This window comes from Nicotiana tabacum, chromosome 9 (assembly GCF_000715075.1).
Source record: "Nicotiana tabacum cultivar K326 chromosome 9, ASM71507v2, whole genome shotgun sequence".
Taxonomy (NCBI): domain Eukaryota; kingdom Viridiplantae; phylum Streptophyta; class Magnoliopsida; order Solanales; family Solanaceae; genus Nicotiana; species Nicotiana tabacum.
This window is the reverse complement of record NC_134088.1, coordinates 92,944,141-92,965,613: the sequence shown is the minus strand read 5'-3', so window position 1 is coordinate 92,965,613 and position 21,473 is coordinate 92,944,141. Positions and strand designations below refer to the sequence as shown.

The following is a 21,473-nucleotide window of genomic DNA, read 5'->3' as shown; positions in this document are numbered from 1 at the left end:
ACTATCAATAAATAAGCATTAACAAATTACACTAGGAATATAGAGACTAGCACACATGATGCTTTCAGAAAAATACACTGAGAATAACAAACTACCTGCAGACATAATATAAAAAAAAACAACTTTTCTTAAAGTTTTATTCTCCAATAAGATAATCACTTCTTCAGTCATTATTGTCAAAGAAGTCTCCAGCTTCTAAATGAGTAATATTTGCAAGGCCTCCAAAATCATCATTTTTATATGCAAGATTTGCCTTAACATCATCATATTTGTTTGAGGGACCTACTTCATCATCATTATTTTGAAAAGTCAAATGTGCCTCCACATTGTTCTCTTTCCTTTTGATGGAGGCTTGATAAAGTTTAACAAAATGGTCAAGTGTACAACAAATACGTACCCAATGACCTTTCATACCACATCAGTGGCAAATATTAACTCTGTCTTTTAAAGGATTATTTTGAGAACCCTTATCGTTCTCTTATTTATTTCCAACATGATGACGATAATTATTTCGTCCCCTTCCACGTCCACGCCCACAACCATAGTCATGACCACGACCACGCTAATTGTTTTGTCTTCTTTCAGACTTTTAATTCGCGGCTACCATATTCACTTCGGAAATTGGTACATATCCAGTGGGACGGGCTTCATGATCTTCATTAAAAGGGTATTATGTTGCTCAGTCATCAGGAGGCATGAGATTAATTTAGAATTTTTCTTTAAACCCTTTTCACGGTACTGATGTTGCTATACCATATTTGAGGCATGAAAAGTGGAAAGAGTCTTTTCTAGTAAGTTCTCATCATTCGTAATTTCCCCACATAATTTAAGTTGGGAAGTTATCCTGAATACAACAGAATTATATTCACTTACGATTTTAAAATCTTGTAACCGTAAGTAAATCTATTCATATCGATCTCTTGGCAATACGATTGCTTAAGATGGTCATATCACGCCTTCAAACTACTCCATAATTCAAATGGATCTTGCAGGGTTAAGTATTCAGTTTTTAACCATTCATAGAGATGATGACGAAGGAAAATCATTGCCTTTGCACCTCCGACCACCTGCACACTCCCCTCCAAACCTCATCTGTGCATCACAGCCCGCACCTGCGAGCTTGCACCTGCGATCAAAGCTCTGTAGGTGCGGTTACACCATCAGAGGTCCAACTTCAGCAATCACTCAACTTCAACTTTTGATTTGTTAACCATCCGGAATCAACCCGAGGCCCCCGGGACCTCAACCAAACATACAACAAGTCCTAAAACCTCATACGAACTTAGTTGAGCCCTCAAATAACATCAAACAATATCAAAACATGAATCGCACCCCAATTCAAGCCTAATAAAACTAAGGAAATTCAACTTCTACAAACGATGCCGAAACTTATCAAAAAACGTCCGATTGACCCCAAATTTTGCACACAAGTCACATTTGACATTACGGACCTACTCCAACTTCCAGAATCTGAATCTGACCCCGATATCAAAAAGTCCACTACCGGTCAAACTTCCTAAAAATTCAACTTTCGCCATTTCAAGCCTAGTTCCACTACGGACATCCAAATCACAATCTGGACACGCTCCTAAGTCCAAAATCACCAAATGGAGCTAACAGAACCATCAAAACTCTATTACGAAATTGTTTACTCATAGATTGATATTCAGTCAATCATTTCAACTTAAGCTTTCAACCTTGAGACTAAGTGTCTCATTTCATTCTGAATTCACCCCCGACCCGAACCGACTACCCTGGCAAGTCACATAACAGTTATAAAGTACATAATGAGCACTAAATAGGGGAACGGGACTACAACTCACAAAAATGACCGGTCGGGTCATTACATCCTCCCCCTTTTAAACAAACTTTCGTCCTCGAACTGGTCTAGAAACGTACCTGGAGTCCCAAATAGGTGTGGATATCTGCTCTGCATATCCCGCTCGGTCTCCCAAGTAGCTTCCTCAACTGGCTGACCTCTCCACTACACCTTCACTAAAGCTATGTCCTTTGACCTCAACTTACAAACCTGCCGACCCAAAATGACCATCGACTCCACATCATAAGTCAAATCACCATCCAACTGAACCGTACTGAAATCCAAAATATGAGACGGATCGACGACATACTTCCGGAGCATAGAAACATGAAACACTGGATGCACACTCGACAAACTAGGTGGCAAGGCAAGCTTGTAAGCCACCTCCCCAATCCTCTGAAGTACCTCAAACGGCCCAATATACTGAGGGCTCAACTTGCCCTTCTTCTCGAACCTCATAACAACCTTCATGGGTGAAACCTTGAGCAGTACCTTCTCCCCAACCATGTAAACAACATCACAGACCTTCGTGTCGGCATAACTCTTCTGTCTAGACTGCGCCATGCGAAACCGCTCCTGAATCATCTTAACCTTGTCCAAAGCATCCTGGACTAAGTCAGTACCCAATAGCCTAGCCTCACCAGGATCAAACCAACCCATCGGAGATCTACACCATCTCCCATACAAAGACTCATACGGAACCATCTGAATGCTCGAGTGGTAGTTGTTGTTATAGGCAAACTCCACGAGTGGCAGAAACTAATCCCAAGAACCCCCAAAATCAATGACACAAGTGCGTAGCATATCCTCCAATATTTGAATAGTGTGCTTGGACTATCCGTTCGTCTGAGGGTGAAATGATGTTTTCAACTAAACTTGGGTACCCAACTCTCGCTGCACGACGCTCTCTGATGCAATCATATAAGGAGGACCGAGAAACCACACAAGCTAGAACCCGGCTGGGCTCTGAAATATCCAATCTCACGAACTGGTTGGCCAAAGCCTGAACATCAACTACAAGAGGTCTCTCTCCCACGGGAATGAATGCAAGACTACCCATACTCACCGCCTTTCTACTCAAGGCATCGGCCACCATATTGGCCTTCCCAGGATGATACAGAATGGTGATATCATAGTCCTTTAGCAGCTACAACCATCTCCACTGCCTCAAATTTAGATCCTTCTGTTTGAACAAGTGCTGGAGGCTCCAATGATCCGTAAACACCTCACAAGACACACCGTCGATATAATGCCTCAAAATCTTCAATGCTTGAACGATGGCAGCTAACTTCAAATCATGGACATGGTAGTTCTTCTTATGAGGCTTCAACTGACGCAAAGCATAAACAATCACTCTACCTCCCTGCATCAAGACACACCCAATATTGATCCGAGAAGTATCATAATATATTGTATAAGAACCAGAAGATGAAGGTAGAACTAGAACTTGAGCGGTGGTCAAGGTAGTCTTGAGCTTCTGAAAGCTCTCCTCACACTCATCCGACCATCTGAAAATAGCACCCTTCTAGGTCAATTTGGTCAAAGGCAATGCAATAGATGAGAAACCCTCCACGAAGCGATGATAGTAACGGGCCCAGCCGAGAAAGCTCCAAATCTCCGTAGCTGAGGACGGTCTGGGCCAACTCTGAACCGCCTCTATCTTCCTCGGATGCACCTGAATCCCCTCACTGAACATCATGTGCCCCAAGAATGCTAGTAAACTAAGCCAAAACTCATATTTGGATAATTTAGCATTAAGTTTCTTGTCCCTCAACAACTGCAACACAATCCTCAAATGTTAGGCATGCTCCTCCTGGATACGAGAGTACACCAGGATATCATGAATAAACACTATGACAAACGAGTCGAGATAAGGCTGAAATATACTGTTCATCAGATGCATGAATGTTGTTGGGGCGTTGGTCAGCCCAAAAGACATCACGAGGAATTCATAATGACCATAACGGTTCCTGAATGTCGTCTTTAGAATATCCGAGTCCCGAATCTTCAACTGGTGATACCCAGACCTCAAGTCAATCTTAGAGAACACCCTCGCTCCCTGAAGCTGGTCAAATAGATCATCAATGCGCGACAAATGATACTTGTTCTTGATTGTAACTTTGTTCAACTGCGTGTAATCAATGAACATCCGCCTAGAACCATCCTTCTTCTTCACAAACAAGACCGGTGCACCCCAAGGCGACACACTAGGACTAATAAACCCCTTATCAAGAAGTTCCTGAAGCTACTTCTTCAATTCCTTCAAATCAGCTGGTGACATACAATACGGTGGAATAGAAATGGGCTGGGTGCCCGGCACCAAGTCAATATCCCTGTCGGGCGGCATGCCCGACAGGTCTACAGGAAACACATCCAAAAAATCTCGCACCATCGAAATAAAATCAATAGCAGGAGTATCAGCACCAACATCCCTCACAAAGGCCAAATAGGATAAACAACCCTTCCCAACCATCCGCTGGGCCTTCAATTATGAAATCACTCTACTGGGAACATAGTCTAGAGAATCTCTCCACTCGATTCTTGGCTGCCCTGGCATCGCCAACTTCACGGTCTTAGCGTGACAATCTAGAATAGCATAAAATGAAAACAACCAATCCATACCCAAGATCACGTCGAAATCAACCATACTAAGTAGCAAGAGATAAACTCTAGTCTCCAAATCCCCCTATAATCACTACACATGATCGATATACGCGGTCCACAACAATAGTATCGCCCATTGGTATAGATATATGAACATATGAATCTAAGGACTCACGGGACATATCCAGATAATGAGCAAAATACGATGATACATACGAATAAGTGGAATCAAGGTCAAATAATACATAGGCATCTCGGTGGCATACTGAGACAATACCCGTGATCACAACATCGGAAGCAATAACATCTGGTCTGGCAGGAATAGCATAGAATCGGGCCCGATCGCCACCTGATCAACCTCCCCATCTAGGATGACCCCTAGCAGACCAAGAACCACCCCAAGTTGGCTGAGTGGGTGGTGCAACTGCTGGTGCTGGTGCCATCAGCCGAGAACTCTGTTGTGGAGCCCCACTCAACAACCTAGGGCAATCTCTCTTGATATGACTAAAGTCTCTGCACTCGAAACAACCCCTCCTCTGATGGAACTGCTGCTCCTGATAACCCGAGGAACTACCTGTAGAAACCTGAGCGGACGAGGCATGGTGAGAACTCTGCACTGGTAGTGCACTGAATGAAGACTAGCATGAGTTAGCACTGTAAGAACCGTGGCTAGCTGATGCGCCATGATGAGCTGGATAAGTCATCAGAGCAGGCCTATAAGGACGACCCCTGTTGTGGTAGGACTGTCCCCCAGAAGGTACACCACCAAAACCGCCCAAACCTCGAGGCCTCTTAGCCTCCCTCTCACCATGCTCCTGGCTACAGACCATATCTATATGCCGAGCAATGTCAACCATCTCGTCAAAAGTAGAACCAGACACTCTCTCACTAGTCATAAGCAACTGCAACTGATACGTGAGGCCATAAATGGACCTCGTAATCCTCTCCCTATCAGTGGGAACCAACCAAACTGCATGACGAGCCAACTCAAAAAATATTATCTCGTACTTTATCATAGACATGCCCTCCTGACGTAACTGCTCAAACTATCTGCGCAGCTCCTCCCTACGAGACTATGGCATGAATATCTCCAAGAAAAGAATGGAGAACTCCTGCCATGTAAGTGGTGCTGCACCGACCGGCCTTCGCCTCTCATAAGCCTCCCACCATCTGAAGGTAGCCCCAGAAAACTAAAAAGTAGTGAACGATACCCCACTGGTCTCCAGAATACCTATTGTACGAAGAATCTGCTGGCACTTGTCCAAGAAGCCCTGGGCATCCTCCGACTCAGCACCTATCAGTGGGAACCAACCAAACTGCATGATGAGCCAACTCAAAAAAATTATCTCGTACTGCGTCATAGACATGCCCTCCTGACGTAACTGCTCAAACTATCTGCGCAGCTCATCCCTGCAAGACTGCGGCACGAACTTCTCCAAGAAAAGAATGGAGAACCCCTGCCATGTAAGTGGTGCTGCACCGACCGGCCTTCGCCTCTCATAAGCCTCCCACCATCTGAAAGCAGCCCCAGAAAACTAAAAAGTAGTGAACGATACCTCACTGTTCTCCAAAATACCTATTGTACAAAGAATCTGCTGGCACTTGTCCAAGAAGCCCTGGGCATCCTCCGACTCAACACCTCTAAATGATGGAGGCTGAAGCCTCCCAAATCTCTCAAGTCTCCTTTGTTGATCATCAGTCATAACGGGGACTATCGGGGCCTGAGCAGCTGCAACCGACTGGGCTGGTAGTACCTAAAGTGTCTGAAGTCCCTGCATCGCCTGCTCTGGAGTATGGGCAGCGGGGGTAAGAGTACCTCCCCCGGCCTGAGAAATGGCTGGCGCAACCAGAGCTGATACCATCTGAGCAAGGCCAGTGCAAACCGTCAATATCTGGGCCAAAGCCTCCCAAAGGCCTAGAATCACAATGGGCACATCCGGTGTCTGAGTTGGCCCCACTGGCTCAAATACATCTAGAACCTGCTCCTGAGCTGGAGCAACTGGTGGATTTACAGGTGCTGCTCTAGCTGTTGTATGAGCTGCACCTCTGCCCCTACCACGACCCCTACCACGACCTCTACCTCTCGTGGCCCTAGATGGTGGTACTGGTGGATGTCCATCCTGTCCGGTAGCACGTATACTCACCATCTGTGAAAGAATAGAATACAGAAGTTTAGTTATCGGAACCAACAAATCTGCATGACAAAAATACAAGAATGTCAAATTTCTTAAGTGTTCGGTAACCTCTCGAAGATAAGTACAGACGTCTCCATACCGATCCGTAAGACTCTACTAAACCTGCTCATGACTCGTAAGACCTATGTAACCTAGGCTTTGATACCAACTTGTCATGACCCAAAATCCTAACCTGTCATGATGACGCTTATCGTGGTACTAGGCAAGCCGATATTTAAAAATATTTCCAACACTTTAAACAGAAAATAAATTAAAGCAGTTTAAACAATAAAAGTTTTCACAAACGGGATAGAAATCCAAAATACAACCCAGAAGTTCCCAACAACTGGGTGTCATAGAGTACATGAGCATCTATACATTACAAGTCTAGAAAATACTGTTTATGATAATCTGAAACTAAATACAATAAGTGGAAAGATGGGAATGAGAAACAAGGTTTATGAAACCCCAAGCAGCTACCTCGATAGTCTCTGAGAATCCGAACTCCACAACTCCGCAACCGCCATGATCGGAAGCACCTGGGTCTGCACACAAGGTGCATGGTGTAGCGTGAGCACAACCAACTTAGTAAGTAACGAGACTAAATAAAGAACTGAAAGTAGTGACGAGCTTCACAGTTATAGTTCAATTACAGTGATTTCAACATAGGAAAGTAGGCATGCTCTCAAGTTCGATAAATTAGATCAAATAGTTACTCCATGACAAGTTTAAGTGAAACAGAGTGTAATATCTTTCAGAAATTTCAAGACAGTGATACATGGAAGCTAAGTGCAACAATAATGAAATTAAATGCATCATCTCAGGGTCACAGTTACTCAGCCCTCCCATTCACTCAGCACTCGGCACTCGCACTCAGTAGGTACATGCGCTCATTGGGGGTTTGTACAGACTCCGGAGGGGCTCCTTCAGCCCAAGCGCTATAATTCGCACGGACAACACACGTGTTGCACAGACAACTCACGTGCTATAGTATAATACCTGGATCCGTACGGACAACTCACGTGCTACACGAACAACTCACGTGATATAGTATCAATATCTCACAATCAGGCCCTCGACCTCACTCAATCATCAATCTCTCCAATCTCTCGGGCTCTCAGTAATCATGAAAGTCAGCCCCAACGGAAATGATATAATGTATCAACAAGGAACAATAGAGATTAAGATATAATAAACAAGTAAAACTGTGACTGAGTGCAAAAAATAGCAATTTAGCAGATAATTCAATATGTACACGACCTCTGTGGGTCCCTACAGTGCCAACACATAGTCTAAACATGATTTGTGATTCAATTTCTCTACTACATGGAGAATGTACAGATAACAACAGATTATTCAACTACAAGGTTTCATGAAATTTAACCAAGTCACAATTCCTATGGTGCACGCCCACACGCCCGTCACCTAGCATGTGAGTCACCTCAAAATCAAATACATGACACGTAATACGGGGTTTTGTACCCTCGGAACCAAATTTAGAAATGTTACTTACCTCAATCCGAGCAAATCTCTAATCCAACATACCCTTGCCTCGCGAAAGAACCTCCAAATGCCTCGAATCTAGCCATAAACAATGTGATATAATCAATACGGGCTAAAGGAATCAACTCCATACCAAATTTATCAAAATCCAACACCAAATCGTCACCCAAATCCCCAAATCAAACTCTTCAAATCCCTAGCCTCAAAATCCCAATTTACACCTTAAATACATACCAACTAGGTGGGAAAATCAATGGGGAAGCAAGATTATTAATAAAAAATGAGCACAAGGGACTTACCTCAAGAATCTCCTCGAAAACCCTCTCAAGAATCGCCTAAACCGTGCTTGAAATGTTTGAAATGAAGCCAAAAATCTCGAACCCTTATTTTAATAATCTACCTAGGCTTTACGATTCTGCGGATACTTAACCGCTTCAGCGGCATCGCAGAAGCGACATCACCCATGCATCTACGGTCCCTCACTCTGCTTCTACGGACTCACTTCTGCCAGCATCCAAGTCGCTTTTGCGGTCCCAGATCATCTGCCCACTTCCGCTTCTGGGGTCCTCCTGCCGCATCTGCGATCACGCATATGCGGAACTCTTTATCGCACTTGTGCGCCTTCCGCTTCTGTGCACCTCTCACTGCACCTACGACCACACAGGTGCGGAAAACTCTTCGCACCTCCGACCACCTACACACTCCCCTCTAAACCTCATATGTGCATCACAGCCCACACCTGAAATCAAAGCTCTGTAGGTTCGGTTACACTAGTAGAGGTCAACCTTCAGCAATCACTCAACTTCAACTTTTGATCTATTAACCATCCGGAATCAACCCGAGGCCCCCCGGGACCTCAACCAAACATACCAACAAGTTCTAAAACCTCATACGAACTTAGTCGAGCCCTCAAATCACATCAAACAACATCAAAACATGAATCGGACCCCAATTCAAGCCTATTGAAACTAAGGAAATTTAACTTCTACAAACGACGCCGAAACCTATCAAAAAACGTCTGATTGACCCCAAATTTTGCACACAAGTCACATTTGACATTACGGACCTACTCCAACTTTCAAAATCTGAATCCGACCCCGATATCAAAAATTCCACTCCCGATCAAACTTCTCAAAAATTCAACTTTCGCCATTTCAAGCCTAGTTCTACTACGGACCTCCAAATCACAACCCGGACACGCTCCTAAGTTCAAAATCACCAAATGGAGCTAACAGAACCATCAACACTCTATTCTGGAATTATTTACTCATAGATCGATATTCGGACAATCATTTCAACTTAAGCTTTCAACCTTGAGACTAAGTATCTCATTTCATTCTGAATTTACTCCGGACCCGAACCGACTACCCTGAAAAGTCACATAACAGCTATAAAGTATAAAATGAGCAGTAAATAGAGGGACGGGGCTACAACTCTAAAAAATGACCGGCTGGGTCGTTACAGATCTAAAGGTAAATTATTTTCCCTACCATAGTAAAAGCTTAGTCTTAAGATGTTTATGGTTTGATTAAACCTTAGTTTTTAATGGTTGGTTTCAGTGATTAAAATATCTAGGTTAGCAGATTTTGTCATTTAGGTTGGGGTTTCTTCTATGGGTCTTTATTATTTGATTTTCACTTCAAGCTATATTATTTTAAGCATATTGGGGGGGGGGGTTACACATTTCTTTAACTTTATGGGTTATTGTATTTACATGTGCTTGTGATGGTGGTCCCCAATGTATAGTATAATAATTCATTTTGTCTTAAAGGCTTTAAATTTATTAGTTGTTATATTGCATATGGTTGTATTGTCATAAAGGCTAATTTGGTGGTCCGGGTTGTCTTTATGTGCTTTGTGATTTAGGGTATTGGACCATGTTCTTTCCCTTTGTCTAGGGATATTACTTCACTATCTTTTATTAGTTTCTTTGAATGTTGCTTTACTATTTTTTATTAGTTTCTTTTCAGATTTATTTTATAATATTGATTAGTTATGTTCTTGTTTAGTTTATTTTCTGGTTCACCTGCTTATTTTTTAATATGTCAATTGATTGCAAATTGCTTATGATTAATTTGGACTTGATATTTAACTATGGCGAGGAATGGAGTAGAGAGCCACAAGTCATATACACTAAGAAGATGTTCCACACCTTGAAAGGTTATGACTCTGACCATCTATCCTTTATAGATATTATTAATGAGTTTTGCACTAAGTTATTATTTGGTGGCATTCAACAAGTTAATGTATCTGCTCCTTCTGGTAGATACTATGAAATTAATGGGATAGTGGTATTAGAAAGCTGTTGGGAATGGTTTGTAGTGATTACACTGTTGTTGATATATTTGATGTAGAGGATTGTGAGTTGGAAATGAATGCACCTGATATTTTATATTATGGTGAGGATGAACCTGATGATGTTGCACTTGATCATGAGACTGCACCTAAATGTAGATCAACTGATGGTGAGGGTGATGATGAACCTGACTCTGATTCTTCAGAGTATGATTCTGATGAATTAGACATTATCTCAACTCAGAGGAGTATGGGTATAACTGATCAGCTGCTGGATTACAAAGACCTAGATAAAAATATGAGGTTTAAGGATATTTCTGAAGCTAGGAAGTGTCTGAAACTGTATGCTATGGCAAATAAGAAAGAGATACTGCTTAAGAAAAATAATACAAAAAGGCTTAGATATGAGTGTCAGGTAGGTTGCCATATGTTTACCTAATTTATAAGGATGGGGACTGTCCAGGGGTTAGAACCAGACACTAAATTCAAATCATAATTGTTTCATTGCTTATGATAATATTAATGTTGACTACTTCACCATTGCACATTATTTTAAGAGGAGGTTGCAAGACAATCCAAAATATAAAGTGAAAGAGATGAGGGATGATTTGAGAGCTGCATTTGAGCTTAATTCAAGCCATGGTAAATGTAAGAGAGCAAAAAAACTAATTTTGAATAAGCTACAAGGAAGCTTTAAAGATGAATAAAACAAGCTAGAGGCCTATGCTAATGAGTTGAAGATTAGTAATTCTGGAAGTGATATAATAATCAATATGTCAAAGATGCTCTTACTGAAGGTAAGAAGAGGTTCTTAAGAATGTATATTTGTTTTCATGCTTTGAAAATGGGTTTTAAGGAAGGTATGATACCTTTCATTAGACTGGATGAGACATTTCTGAAGGGAAAATTTAAGGGTCAGCTTTTGGTTGTTGTTGGTCTTGACTCAATGAATCATTTCTATCCTATAGCTTGGGCTATAGTGGACAAAGAAACAAAGAGAACTTGGGACTGGTTTTTTAAAATGCTAAAGATGTCACTTGATCTCAACATGGGAGAAGGATACACTATCATTTCAGACATGCAAAAGGTAGTGTTTATGTCCATATTCTTTTATAGTTCTATATGTTTCTTTAAACTAATATTGTGTTTCTTATGATTTGTAGTGTTTGATTGAGGCAATAAAAATTGTTTTGCCTGAAGCTAATCATAGGTATTAAGTTAGACACATTGAGGCTAATTGGTGTAAAAGATGAAGATGTGGAGAAATAAAAAGGTTTATGTGGTGGAGTGCATGATGCACATATAAGGAGGATTTTGATGACCAATTGAAGAAGATAGGGGACATGGATGAAAATACAGTGAAGAATTTGCTGCATTACCTTGCCCAGTCATGGTGTAGAGCATTCTTTGATGTGTATGCAAGAATATGTTTGTGGATAACAATTTCACAGAATCATTTAATGCATGGATCTTGGATACAAGGTATAAACCTATAATTAAGATTCTAAAGGACATTAGGGTGAAGGTGAAGGTGATGGAAATGCTGAGAGAACATGAGGATAAAGTGAAGTCATGGACTGCTGACTTTAGTCTTTATGCCATGAAGCTTTATGAAGGTTATTTGAGGATTGCACATAAATGTGTGGTTCACTTTAATGGTGACTGGGGCTATGAAATATCTGAAGGGCTTGATAAACACATAGTAAACATGGTTTTGAAGCAATGCAGCTGTAAGTCTTGGCAACTATCTGGAATACCATGTCCTCATGCCATTAGGGCATTTGAGTACAAAAGTCTTGATCCTTTGCAGGGAATACATTGGTGGTATAGTAAAGAGACAACATTAAAGACTTATTCACACAAGATACTGCCTGTTAGGGAAGAAAAATTCTGGAAGGTAGTCCCTGCAGATGCAATGGAACCACCACAGATAATGAAGTTAGCTGGCAGACCTAAGGTGAAGAAAACTAGGGAAAAGGATGAAGCAATTAAGAGACAAAGAGAATGGTCTATGTTAAGGAAAGGAAGGGTTATGAACTGCAGCAACTATTGAGAGTCAAACCATAACACATGAGGGTGTAAGAAGGTAACTATTACTATCATTAGTCTTTAACAATATCTACTTTAATTGACAATATCTCATTTCTTAATGACAGCCATCTAAGGGAACTCTACCATAAATAGGAAGACAACTGAAAATTTTGAAGATATTGATGAAAAGATATCATTGTCAGGGCTGAACAATCTCAAGCTAGTGAAGGCTCCAGCAATCCTTTTGTGTTCATTCCTACACCAAACTGTTGGTTCCACATGTTCTATACCATACTTCACAGATGAGGAAGACCCTTCTTTAAGGCCAAAAGTTATATCAGAGATGGGGACAAGGCTTTAAATGAGATAGCAACCAAATATCACATCTAGAACAAGAGTCATCAGCTTAAGAGGAGATTCAACTAGTGTGAGCCCTCAATTTTGTCATATTCACCGAGAGGACTCACATGGAGGGGAAAGAAGCTCTAACTACTAACCAGCTGGAGTTGCACAAGCAGAAAAAATTTAAAAGCTTAAGGCAAGAAAGGGAAAGTGAAATACTATGCTGGACAATATATTTATGAAGTAATAGTATTTTGTCTAAACAAATTGGTTGGTGCTGTAATTTGTGACTTCTTACAATATATTTAACTCTAGTTTTTAATTCTTTGTTAGTACTGATAGTTGGATGCCATAGTATGACCTAGGTGGTAACTTATTTTTGGGTTATAATATGGCATCCGTGTGTCAATTTAACTGTAACTTGACAGTTAACTTTTGTTAGTAATGTTAATGGTAATTTAGAATATTTTAGTTTGTTTTCTTATTGCAACTTATATAATTAGTAGTGTAGTTATTTGAATAAACACAAGTTTATTTATGTAGTTTGAATAGCAGTTAACATGTGTGACTCATTTTTATATCGGAACAAGTTCATGAACATCAAATCATATTAACCAACAAAAACATGTGAAAAACAAAGAGCAATCAACATATACAATCCGGAAAGTAAAAATCTAATTAGCCAACAGAAAAATATACACTACACTGCTTCCACTTAAGTTCACCATACATGATAACTTAAAAAAATACAAACTAGATTTGACCAACTAGTTATCATTTATATTCATCATACAAGATGCAATTAAGCTAGCAAATAGGACCCAAGATATCATAGTAAAGATCTTCATCTTCAAGACTTTGGCTTTCAAATTCCTTGAATTGGTCATTTCCCAGCGATTTGCAGCCTCCATTTCTTCATTTTTTTCCCTTCAATATGTCCCTTTTCCATATAAATAGCATCCACTGAAGAGTCCAAAATTCTTGTTTTGGTGCATTCAACCTCATTTATGGCCTCTAAGGCTTTCAATTTTTTCTTCAATTTCAGCCTTTCAATTTTGACAGCCTCCAATTGTGCTTTTAACTTACAAATAATTATCATAGCTCTTTCCGGTAACACTTTATCAACCCATTCAAAATAACTACACGAAATTTTCTGAAAAACAAAATCATACAACATGTTATAAGTGAAATTTTAGAAAATAATGAAAACCAAAAATTATCATACACTAACTATATATAGAATATAAGATATTAACCTCAGGTTTAAGACATTTGTAGAATTTCCTACCAGCGTTCCAAGGAGTATAAGCCATGAGGTAGAGTGCAGTCAATCCGCATTTGCATGTCCTACTCGACACATATTCTTGAGACGAAGAACTCCCTTCTGACATTGTAACTCCCTATTTGTGAAAATTATACACAAAATAAGAAAGAAAATAGAGATGATGACAGAATACAGAGGAAAATCGCTTCAGATGAGGAAAAATCATAGCTTTGAAGAGGAAATAAATGATTACATCCTTCTAGGGGGAATGTGGGGTTAACGAGTCGGGGCTGAACGAGTATTGAATCCAAATGAATAGATGGTTAGGCCGATTAAGATAGCGCCATGTGTCCATCTAAAGGATACGTTAGTGAGGGAGCAAGAATATTAAAATGGATGACGCTAGGGAGTAATAGTGAAAGAAAATATGACGGACGGTACTAATGACTAATTATCGATAGCGAGGCATATCGCCCTTTTCCGTTACTTGAAAACTAAAAATAAAAAAGCAAGTAGGCCAATACGTAAGTTAGCATTGGGAAACGCGGATTCCCAGAAATAAATTGGGGGCAAAAACGAAAAAGAAAGACTTTGGGGAAGACTAGATCCCTTTTGCAGAAACCGATTAACAGTAGTTTCTAGAGGATCAGCATTCAGTAATGGAGAGACTTCGATGCCAGAGGATCGGTTGCAACGCCACCTTCACTGAGGATGATAACCCTGAAAACTCCTGCACTTATCACGAATCCGTTCGTCTCCCCCTTTATTTAATCTCTCTGATTCAATTCCTTGTTTTTTAAATTTAATTCATGTATTCGCTTCAGTTTTAATCTCTTTAAACTTCATTATAAGTCACTTGATAATGGAATTATTTAGTATTGAAATGTTCTATAATGTTTTAAAAGTGAACTTATCATTAGCAAGTATATCAATCTGATTGGTGCAGTCTTGTACTTTTCGGTAGCTTAGAAAGTACTTTTTTTGAGAAATATAATGAGTTTTCAACTATACTATCCTTTTTAGTGTAGTTAACTAACTGTATGAGGGGATAAACAATAAATCAGGCAATAATGTCGATCTTCCAGTTTTCCCCATATAAAAAAACCTATTTATAGCATCAATATCCAATTAGGATAAAGGAAGTGACAAAACTAGTTAAATCTACTGAATGCATGGTAAAATTTACCTAGGTCTACCTTTTAGGGATCGAAATCGATTTCTTTTTCTTTGAATCTGTTGTAATGTGCAAAGGGACTGGAGCTTCTTTACACTCGCAGAAACCAGGAAAGAAACATTTGCAGCATCTTAGTGTGGAATTTGTTGTAAGAAATTTGCTGATTTTTTTTATTCTTAAAGCAGATTTAACTCGGGATAAAGAAAGGTCACTAGGTAAAAACTGAGGAGTGCTTACTAATAGCTCAAATTCTAGCTTTTTTCTTATGTCCTTGTGAGCCCCGCGTAGCATGTAGGTGCACAATTGCATGTACATGTACTATCCTATTGCACATACATCACCTTAAGAAAACGTGTTTACATTATCAAGAATCAGCAGGATGTCGTTTTGCTTACTGATAAAAAAAGATAGTCAACAGGATGTCTGGTGAAATTACTGCAAATAGATGCAAGAATATGATTATCATTTGGAATGTAGAGACTATAGCAGGAACCTACTATGAGACAATATAAATTTTGCAAGAATCTTAATTTTGTATTTCCGTGGAATTGAACGTCATCTCTTATGAATTATGCATTACCTTCTAAACATCTGTTGATAAGTTTGTTCTTCTTTTGCACGGACCGCATTGAACGTGAATGCACTTGCTGGGTCCTTTGGCATCAGGGTGTAAGTGAAATCAATTTTCCGATTTCTTATCTTGCTTTGCAGATACCGTAGCTTCTAAAACATCCAGCTAATCATCTAAGTTCATATTTGCAGCCTTTATTTCATGATGGAATGAAGAAGTGGAGTTGTTGCAAGAAAAGCAGTCATGATTTCAGTTTATTTCTCGAAATTCCTGGGTGGGTACCTTATGTTTTTCCTTATTTTACTTCAGACTTTCGTGCCAAATAGTAGTACCCTTTCTGTTTGCTAGAATCTGTTGAAACTGGTATATTATAAAGCTTTAGACCCAGGCATTGGTTTAATTAGTTAAGGCAGAATCTGATTGCATTTTATTTTCGATTCATGTATGTCATAATCTTCCTCTCAGTAGTTATATTACTTTGACTTCATTATTCTTTTTAACCGCCCAGCTGGAAACGCTTCAGACACTTCTACTCTATGATTAGTTGTTAATTTTTAAATTAAACCTTGCATCTCTTTGTTGTTTTCCGGTATGGGGAAGGAGGGAAGGGGTGGGGTGGTGGTGGGGTGTTATAGTGTAAGATGCAGGGAGCTTTTGCCCTGCATTATCAATTTGAACAGTTTGAGGAGGTATTATGCGGGGTCATTTATTAATCGTAGACAAACCCTTTTCTTTTCCTAATTTTTGTTGCCTCTACTATTCTTGTTAAGTGATCAAGAAACTCATTTCCGTCCGTCACAGATTATTGGTTTCTTTTATCCCCTTATTCTTACACACAATGAGAAAAGAACATACTTATTCTTTTGGGATAGGTAATAGTGAACAACATACTTCTTTTATCAATCCTCCTCATCTACTTATCTCTAGTGTAAGAAGAATTACGTAACACTTTCATAATTGGCTTGATTTGTTTGACTGGCATGAAATGGAACCTTCCTGAGATTGCTAAATATCGAGCTAAAACACATAATTTCTTCTGTGTCTGCCAGTAACATCAAAGTTTTTTTTGTGCAGTTGTAAGACAGGAAAGCACACAACAGAAAAACCAGTGATAGCAAATCCAGCTGCTAACCGGAATAGAGCAATTCCTGCACCAACTTCTACAACCAATGTATCACCGAAAGAAGCTTGTCCTAGATGCCGCCAGGGATTCTTTTGTTCTGATCACGGTAGTCTTCCATCTTCTTACTTCATCTAGCGATATACTTTGGACGACTAGGACAGTTTTAGTTGAGTTTAGCAAGCTGAAAGTGCTGAGTAGGCTGTTAATCTTATCAATACTGAGCTCAAGCTTCTGGGTTCTTGCTTCCTAGTAGGTTAACGAGGAAAAAGTTTGTTTTCATCCTCAAACTGCTTTTTGTTCTACTCCCAATATAGGGACTCTCTTTTGCTTTTTGCCCGGACTCTGATCAGTGTTCTTGCTATTGGTTTTTAAGGTTCACAACCCAGAGAAGTAATTCCAAAAGCATCAAATACAGTAACATCTGTACCTTCTGAGAGCAATACAGATGTACAGCAATGCCATCCTGCTCCGGTGAAGAAGAAAGTTGATATAAACGAACCCCAAATTTGTAAAAATAAGGGCTGTGGTAAGACCTTTACAGAAAAGGAAAATCATGACGCTGCTTGCAGTTACCATCCTGGCCCCGCTATCTTCCATGATCGGATGAGAGGAGTAAGTTGATAAAGAAACACTCATTTTGTTTATTTTCTTTCGAGGGTGCCAAGCATTGCTTTTGTGATATTTCGCTGCGTTTGTACAATATCTCCCTACTTGTCTTTAGTGGTTAATGTTCAACCATCGTAAAACTCATGTTTTCTGGTTGTCCTTTGAATTTGCAGTGGAAATGCTGTGATATTCATGTCAAAGAATTTGATGAGTTCATGAGCATATCGCCATGCACCACAGGATGGCACAATGCCAACCCAGCGTCCTAACAGGCTGACAGATGAGCCCTGTTTGTTTCACCATTTATTTATCAAATTAAGGTTGCTAGCATGGCATTGGTACAATTTTACTCAGTCCTTCTGTAAGGTGCCAAAGGACAATTGAGAATGGACAATCTATGATGTCTGAAGTTTTGACAGAGTTTGGAGTAAAGCTCGCTCAATTAATGCACAGTTGAGAGTAAAGAATGTTGGGATGCGCTTAAGCCTTTGTCATGCATGGTTGGTGTCATTGTTCTTGTGTTTTGTTGTGAGATTGTCACCTTATAACCAAAAGGTTGAACAGGTTTACCTGCTCCTATTGCACCTTTATCTTATTGGTTAACCCTTTATGAACTTCTAAGCAATTCTATAAAATTGCAATATTACAGTTTAACTAGATGTTGAAACACTAATCTTGTGAATGTTTTTAGTTTGCTCAAAAACAGAGAAAATGAGGGTTTGAAGGATTTAAACTTTCAAGTACTGAAACCTCTCATGTGGAATATCTCTAACCCAAGAATATGACTAGTTATATTTCTTAGTTGAATGGTTGGCCAAACTAATAAGTTTTGCGCCGCTTATTTGTATAATTCTAGCTTTTTAGAATATGTGATTTTCCAACTATGGTATGCTATCTATATTGCCACTTTAATCAAGCTAAAAGCTACTAAGTTAACCATATTGAGAAAAGACCCACCTCGGCTGGACGCCAAACTAGAAGTTAAGCGGGCATAATTGAAATACTAAAGTGAATTATGAATATATATTTTCAACTAATAACTATGTTAAATATATATTTATATATGCAAATTACAAAGGTTATACATATTGTCGATTTGGCAAAGTTTTGATTCATGAAGAGCGTTGGGGCAAACCTGGAAATATTGCTTTCATTGTATCCACTTTGAAATATTAATAATGTTGGGATTAGTTATATTAAAATTTATTATGTTGAGATTATCCATTGACTGTTTGGTTTGGTGTATTAAAAATAACATGCATTACATATTTTTTTTTTATATCTATTTACAAAAATACCCTTTATATTCTTTACAAAGGATTTGGAAAAGGCTTTGAAATAACAGTTCTATCATCATACATGCTTATCCGTGTTAAACAAATTATCGTATTTGTAACGCCATGATTTGCTATGTGTAAGAATAATACTTAATAGGGTATATAACTAAAAACTTCATAGGTTGAAAAACACTATCAAACAAGGGATTAATAATACCAAAGTTAATATATGGAATATTATTTTTCCTAATACATGCTACCAAATGATCAGGATCTTGGTATACTGATTAAAAAATTATTTAATAACATTAACATAAGAGATACTTGACTAAATTACCTTTATCTCAACTCAAATTAGTAACTAATGGTTTGGTAGTTACGACAAATAGTTTGGACCAACTTTTTTGGCTAAAGTACAGATGAAACCGACTAGAGGGAGTAATTTGCACAGTCACGAATATAGGGCCTTATGTCACGTCCTTTTAGTCTTTAACTAAGCACATGAGTTACACTTAATAACTCGCTCACGATCTTTCATAATTTGCTCACATTTTTGCTATGCCAAGTCAGCTTTACTACACTAAAGATCGTTAAGGCAATGTTAGAACATAGGAGCATTGCCAAAGGAAGCTTTTGTTACACCCCATATTTTCGTACGTGAAAGTACGTCGTAAGTCAATTGATATAAGCTCAGAAATGAGATCATCTTTGAAAGTACATAAAGTAAGTTAATCATGTTAACTTGGAGGTTACAAATATTTAAGATCATGAACTGCAAGTACCAATAGGGTTGGAAGGCTTAGAAGCTAAACGAATTGAAGAAAATAGGTTTCATCGAAAGTCAACAAGTTGGGAATGTTATATCATGTACTTTTGGGGTGAGACTAGGGTGCTCAAAATGATAAGGAGGTTATATTATGAGTTATTTTATTCTTATGATAGTCGTGTGTTATGTTTTGAAGTCAAGCGAGTTGTGGAATAAAAGTTGGCTAAGATCATCACAAGTTACATTCATAAATATGCTGAATATTAGGTCAAATGTAGCTGAGCATTTCTCCCAATGTACTTGGAATTACGGGATGATGCACATATCAAATTGATGATCTACGAGTCTAGTTTCTAACGCATTAAACCATTTATCAATACAATATCAGTGTAGAGATATATTCACGTTTTTGCGAGACTGCGCTGGAAGCCCCTATGGGACCCACTTGGTCGGTGGCCGACCTTCACTTGTTTTTATCTCGTTTTTGGGATGAGATTTGCTCATTTTTTGACCTCCTTCCATCCTCACACTCTCCAAACTCTCCCAAACAATTCCCCCAAGGCTCCAAACAAATTCCAAAAAAATACACCATAATCCAACATCAAAGTTAGCCAAAGGTGAAGAATAACCCCTCTATGGTATTGTGATGTGAATAAGGATGATGGTGAGCTAATTTAAGCTTAGGGTTCAAATATTATCTACTGCCTAAGATATGTTTAACATCCTTTTGATGGTGTTTAAGGTTAATTACATGTTGGTTATGGTGTTGGAGTGAAAGATTACAAGATAGTACTTGAAAGGGGAAGAGATGTTGTTAAGAGTTGTTGTTATCTTTTATTGGGTTGCTTTAAGGATATATATATATGTTTGTTGTTATGGCTGGAAAATGGGAAAAATAACTTGATTATGATATGTTTTCTGTTGTTATGCATGTCTATATGTTTAGCAAGTGAATTGGTGAAAGAAACATATGAAACTTTAGATTGGAAGTGAAGATTAGCTTAAGTCACTTCTATGGTGTGGCATTGCCGTTGAGGGTTGTTGTAAGCTAAATATAACTTGGATTTCGACTTGAAGCTACTGTAGGAGGTATGTGTATTGTGTTATTGCATGTGCCTAAGGTCATCATTGATGAGTGACTTTGTTATCATGTTAATGATACTGTTAAGTTAAAGTAAGAAGTCTATAAGGGTGATATGGGTTATACGGATTCCAATAGGAGCTTACCGCTCGTCATGAAGTAGTGGTGACTTGTTGTTGTTATACGGTGTCTTGTTATTGATATTTATATGTTGCTGTATTTCTCTAGTTGTTGTTGTTGGTATATGGTATTGGAGGAAGCCCTTGTTACTGGGGAGATGCTGCCGAATTTACGTCAACGAGCTAATAGCTTGAGTAACGAACTTAGCCTTTACTCAGCACTGATTTTGAATCTCCTTACGCTATGGTAGATTGAGTTGAGTTGTTTGAAGAGTTGCTCGGAAGGTATTAAGAAGTAAACGGGGTTAAGGTATGTTAAGGCTAAATATTTTCTTCATTTTGGCATGATCTCGTAACTATATGTGTTTGATAACGAGACATAAAGAGAAGTCTGAATATATGTACATTATCCTAGTCTCATAAGTTATCATATTCTCCCTTATCGAGACTTTATATTCAGTTAAGTATTGTCTTCTTCTAGTCAAGAGAGCACAGAGTCTATATATATACAATATTATAATATTTTTACCACCATCGAGCTATAATCGGTGGGCATGCCCCTATTGCGCAGTATTACAGTATTTTTACCACCATCGAGCTATAATCGGTGGGCAGGCCCCTATTGGGCAACCTCTGATCAGATGGTAAGTTATATACCGAGCCTACTGTGGCCGAGCGCCTATTAGCGAGCCCAGAATGGCCGAGATACAGAGACTAGTATGGC

The 21,473-nt window shown here is 39.1% G+C and overlaps 2 protein-coding genes across 3 annotated transcripts; both read left to right on the top strand.

Annotated features, from left to right (window-relative positions):
* The first annotated feature begins 11,821 nt into the window (after positions 1-11,821).
* LOC142164029 (uncharacterized) lies at positions 11,822-12,448 on the top strand. The gene has a single exon (XM_075221193.1). The coding sequence runs from the start codon at positions 11,822-11,824 to the stop codon at positions 12,446-12,448; it is 627 nt and encodes a 208-aa protein (XP_075077294.1).
* Positions 12,449-14,568: 2,120 nt separating this feature from the next.
* Positions 14,569-18,168, top strand: LOC107765834 (cysteine and histidine-rich domain-containing protein RAR1-like). 2 transcript variants are annotated; one of them, NM_001324891.1, is given in 6 exon segments: positions 14,692-14,781; positions 15,873-15,875; positions 15,969-16,051; positions 16,852-17,006; positions 17,274-17,512; positions 17,680-17,775. In NM_001324891.1, coding segments are annotated over 6 exon segments (666 nt in total).
* The last annotated feature ends 3,305 nt before the right edge of the window (positions 18,169-21,473 follow it).

Bases quoted from the DNA above. Each gene is read 5' to 3' on its own strand.
- LOC107765834 (XM_016584536.2), top strand. From the start codon at position 15,771: ATGAATTATGCATTACCTTCTAAACATCTGTTGATAAGTTTGTTCTTC. The intron at 15,876-15,968 runs GTAAGTGAAATC...TCATATTTGCAG, and splicing joins GGGTCCTTTGGCATCAGGGT to CCTTTATTTCATGATGGAAT. The intron at 17,007-17,273 runs GTAGTCTTCCAT...TTGGTTTTTAAG, and splicing joins ATTCTTTTGTTCTGATCACG to GTTCACAACCCAGAGAAGTA.
- LOC142164029 (XM_075221193.1), top strand. From the start codon at position 11,822: ATGTTTGTGGATAACAATTTCACAGAATCATTTAATGCATGGATCTTG.